The sequence below is a fragment of the Hyperoodon ampullatus genome (genome assembly GCF_949752795.1).
Source record: "Hyperoodon ampullatus genome assembly, chromosome: 16".
Taxonomy (NCBI): Eukaryota; Metazoa; Chordata; class Mammalia; order Artiodactyla; family Ziphiidae; genus Hyperoodon; species Hyperoodon ampullatus.
The window spans coordinates 31578233-31582663 of NC_136929.1; the positions used below are offsets into that span (position 1 = coordinate 31578233).

General features: G+C 41.0%; 1 protein-coding gene across 1 annotated transcript; it reads right to left on the minus strand.

Annotated features, from left to right (window-relative positions):
* Positions 1–1108: 1108 nt before the first annotated feature.
* On the minus strand, positions 1109–1886 carry LOC307065031 (peptidyl-prolyl cis-trans isomerase A-like). Its single transcript, XM_079721794.1, has one exon. The coding sequence runs from the start codon at positions 1868–1870 to the stop codon at positions 1340–1342; it is 531 nt and encodes a 176-aa protein (XP_079577920.1). The 5' UTR covers positions 1871–1886; the 3' UTR covers positions 1109–1339.
* Between the last annotated feature and the right edge of the window lie 2545 nt (positions 1887–4431).

Here is a 4431-nt window from a genome sequence, read left to right on the forward strand (position 1 = left end):
GAAATGTTCATACACACAACAGGAATGAATCTCAAAATAATTATGTAAAAAATAATAATAATAATTATGTAATATATATATTCAAAATAATTCAAAGAAGCTAGACAAAAATGAGTACATACAGTATGGTTTCATTTATATAAAACTCTTAAAAATGCAAAGTAGGGACTTCCCTGGGAGCACAGTGGTTAAGAATCCACCTGCCAATGCAGGCGACACGGGTTCGAGCCCTGGTCCATGAAGATCCCACATGCTGCGGAGCAACTAAGTCCGTGCACCACAACTACTGAGCCTGTGCTCTAGAGCCTGCGAGCCACAACTACTGAAGCCGCAAACCACAACTACTGAAGCCCACGTGCCTAGAGCCTGTGCTCCACAACAAGAGAAGCCACCACAATGAGAAGCCTGCGCACCGCAAGAAAGAGCAGCCCCCGCTCGCCGCAACTAGAGAAAGCCCGCACGCAGCAACGAAGACCCAACGCAGCCAAACATATAAATAAATAAATTTATGTTTTACAAAATGCAAAGTAGATAATACTGACAGAAAGCAGATCCGTGTTTGCCTGGGAGAGGGGAGCGGGCAGGAGTGGCAGAGGAAAGGATGTTAATGGGCGTGAAGAGACTGTAGGGTGATGAATATGTTCACCATCTTGATTGTGGAGATGGTGTCACAGGTGCGTGTATATATATATATGTATATGTATATATATATATATAGTAGGTATATATACGTCAACACATCAAATTGTATGCTTTAAATATGTGTTCACTGTATATCAATTACACCTCAATAAAGCTGCTTAAAAGAATCAATCAGGCTTCCCTGGTGGCGCAGTGGTGGAGAGTCCGCCTGCCGATGCAGGAGACGCGGGTTCGTGCCCCGGTCCGGGAAGATCCCACATGCCGCGGAGCGGCTGGGCCCGTGAGCCATGGCCGCTGAGCCTGTGCGTCCGGAGCCTGTGCTCCGCAACAAGAGAGGCCGCAACAGTGAGAGGCCCGCGTACCGCAAAAAAAAAAAAAAAAAAAAAAAAAGAATCAATCATAATAAAAGCAAGAGCTACGTGGGCCACTTTATTGGTTGGCTCATTCAGAGGGCAGTCTGGGATCATTCTTTTTTTTTTTCTTTTTTTTGGTTTTTAGTTTTTATTTCATGACCATAAACTTAACTTTGCAATTCAGCTAAACTTGGAGGGGAATAAGGAAAATATGGAACCCCAAGAAGTGCAATGAGAGCACAAAGATTATAGGATATTCCAAGCAGATGGGGATGAAGGGGTGCTCTCCTGAGCTACAGAAGAATGGTCAGGTGGTTAAGATAAAACACAAGTCAAATTTATTGTTAGATTTGTCCACAGTCAGCAATGGTGATCTTCTTGCTGGTCTTGCCATTCCTGGACCCAAAGCGCTCCATGGCTTCCACAATGCTCATGCCCTCTTTCACCTTGCCAAAGACCACATGCTTGGCATCCAACCACTCAGTCTTGGCAGTGCAGATGAAAAACTGGGAACCGTTTGTGTAGGGGCCAGCACTTGCCATGGACAAGATGCCAGGACCCGTATGCTTCAGGAGGAAATTCTCATAATCAAATTTCTCCCCATAGATGGACTTGCCACCAGTGCCATTATGGCGTGTGAAGTCACCACCCTGGCACATAAATCCCGGAATTATTCTGTGAAAGCAGGAAACTGTATAACCAAAGCCTTTCTCCCCAGTGCTCAGAGCACGAAAGTTTTCTGCTGTCTTTGGAACTTTGTCTGCAAACAGCTCGAAGGAGACGTGGCCCAAGGGCTCGCCGTCAATGGCAATGTCAAAGAACACGGTAGGGTTGACCATGGTTGGGCAGCGCAGGAGGTTCCGGGGTGACGGCATCTGCAAAGCTGGGATCATTCTTAAAGGAGCTTGCGGTAGAGGAGAGATAGAAAGATAGGTTTTTTGAACGCACCTTTTTTCAGGAATGGTAAGGAAAGCCCAAGGAATGACACTCCCGTGACCATCCACCAAGACATCCTGAGGACCCTGCTGGGCCTGCCCGTGTGTGGAAAGTGAAGGAGAGTTGAAGGTTGTTGGCTCAACTCTCAAAGAGCAAATTAAAATTATTATTTAACCTTTCCACCCCTGACTGTTTACAAAGAGAAGTATTTACTTAATGTTCTTGGGAAGGTCTAAAGTAATGTAATCAAAGTATAGTCCATGTAACTGCCACTGGCCTGTGATAATATCAATAAAAACTACTGAGAATAAACACTCTGAAATTTATACAACCATTTCACAGAGTAATTTGATATCTATCACATCTAATATTAAAAGGTTTGTGGGAATTCCCTGGCGATCCTGTGGTTAGGACGCCTGTGCTTTCACTGCCGGGGGCATGGGTTCAATCTCTGGTTGGGGAACTAAGATCCTGTGACCAAATAAATAAATAAATAAATAAATAAATAAAATTAAAAGTTTGGGCTGGTACTTGGTATACATTTATTCTATTTTTCTATTAAATATTTTCTTGAAAATTGTTTCTGAAATTAATGTTTCATTTCTCTTATTTTTATCATATTTTTAAAAAATGTCAGTCCATAATAGATTGGAAATTTTATTATTTATTTATTTATTTATTTATTTATTTATTTATTTATGGCCACACAGCTCGGCTTGTGGGATCTTAGTTCCCTGACTAGGCACTGAACCCAGGTCCCAGCAGTGAAAGCGCCAAGTCGTAACCACTGGACTGCCAGGGAATTCCCAAGATTGGAAATTTTTAAAACTGTCCGTCATCACACATAATTTGAAAAGCATTGGTTTCAAGTCGGTCTCCTCTTTGCTGCTTCTAGAGAGTCTGACTCCCAGAATGTACTCATGGAGAGAAAAAAGTTAAAAACACTTTTGTGGGACTATGTTAATTGTCATGAAAAATATTTAATGACATGGAAAAATAATCATGACATAGGTAGAAAACATAGCAGACTACAGACGAAAATGAACAGTGTAACCCTTAAGTTTGCAAAATGGATTTATGAATGGCCGGTAGTTACCTCTGACTGGTGTCTAGCTTGGATACCAGGTTATATCCAAGCTGGTGTCTAGCTTGGATACCAGGTTATATATGAAGAATAAATGGTGGAACCATAGGAATCTTTATTTTCTTCTTTTAGCTTAACTATATTTCTACAATCAAGTCATATTTTGTAATGTAAATTTTAACGAATAGTATTACCCTTATTCTTTGGAAGGTTATAGGCTTATTTTAAGGAAGAATTAAGACCGTGTTTTGTTTTTTTGCTTGTATTGCTCCATTTAGTTTAGATTTTAAGATAATAATTAACTTTTCTATAAAGGAAAGAAATAATCCTTGTTTAAATATCAAGTTTAGGGCTTTCCTGGTGGCGCAGTGGTTGGGGGTCCGCCTGCCGATGCAGGGGATGCGGGTTCGTGCCCCGGTCCAGGAGGATCCCGCGTGCCGCGGAGCGGCTGGGCCCGTGAGCTGTGGTCGCTGAGCCTGCACGTCTGGAGCCTGTGCTCTGCAGCGGGAGAGGCCACAACAGTGAGAGGCCTGCATACCACAAAAATAAATAAATAAATAAATAATAATAATAAAAAAATAAAAATAAAGTTTAAGTTGTTTTAATTCCATGGAATATTTTCATATTTTTTACAAATAAAATACCTGAAAAATTTGCATGTGAACTTCCACTTCTGGATCATAGTGTTCACTGTACACAGGCAAATTCTAAATAAGTAAGTAGCATTGAATAATGAAAACAATAGAGAGAGGGTCTAGACTTATGTGTAACAATGCTATCAGCCAAATTTCCATAACAACTAACATTTTACTGTGGGCTGTGTGCATGTGATTTGAACATAATATTTATGTCTAAAATAAAACTCTTCAATTGTTTCTTTCCACAAAAAAAAAAAAAGAAAAGAAAAGGGCGTGGGGGAAAGAAAACATCTAATTTTAATGTAACACTAAATCCAAAGGCAGTACAGCTGTTTGGTTTTGGTTGTTTAACTCAGCTGTTTTATTCTGAGAAAAGCACAGCTGCCTTTTGATGTCGTCTGCTATTCAAGACTGTTCTTTGGGGGGGGGGGGTGAAATGTATGAGGAGAGCTCAGAGACCACTGGTGGGTTCAGCTTCAAGGAGAGCTCAGAGACCACTGGTGGGTTCAGCTTCCGCTCTTGCTACATTGCCATTTCTTGGTGTCGCTCTTCACATTTCAACATTGGCTAATGCAAGTTCCTTCCCGTGTACACTGCCTTTCCCTCCAGAATGCTGCAGTACTGTTGGTGGAAGGGTAAATATTCTTTTTTTTTTTTTTTGAGAACCTATTCAGATCTTAAATATTTGACATATCTGGATGATATTCATTTTTGAGGTACAAAGATAGCGTTGCGGTTATGTTTTTTTAAAAGAATCATCTTGAAGTGACGCATACTG

Bases quoted from the DNA above. Each gene is read 5' to 3' on its own strand.
- LOC307065031 (XM_079721794.1), bottom strand. From the start codon at position 1,870: ATGCCGTCACCCCGGAACCTCCTGCGCTGCCCAACCATGGTCAACCCT.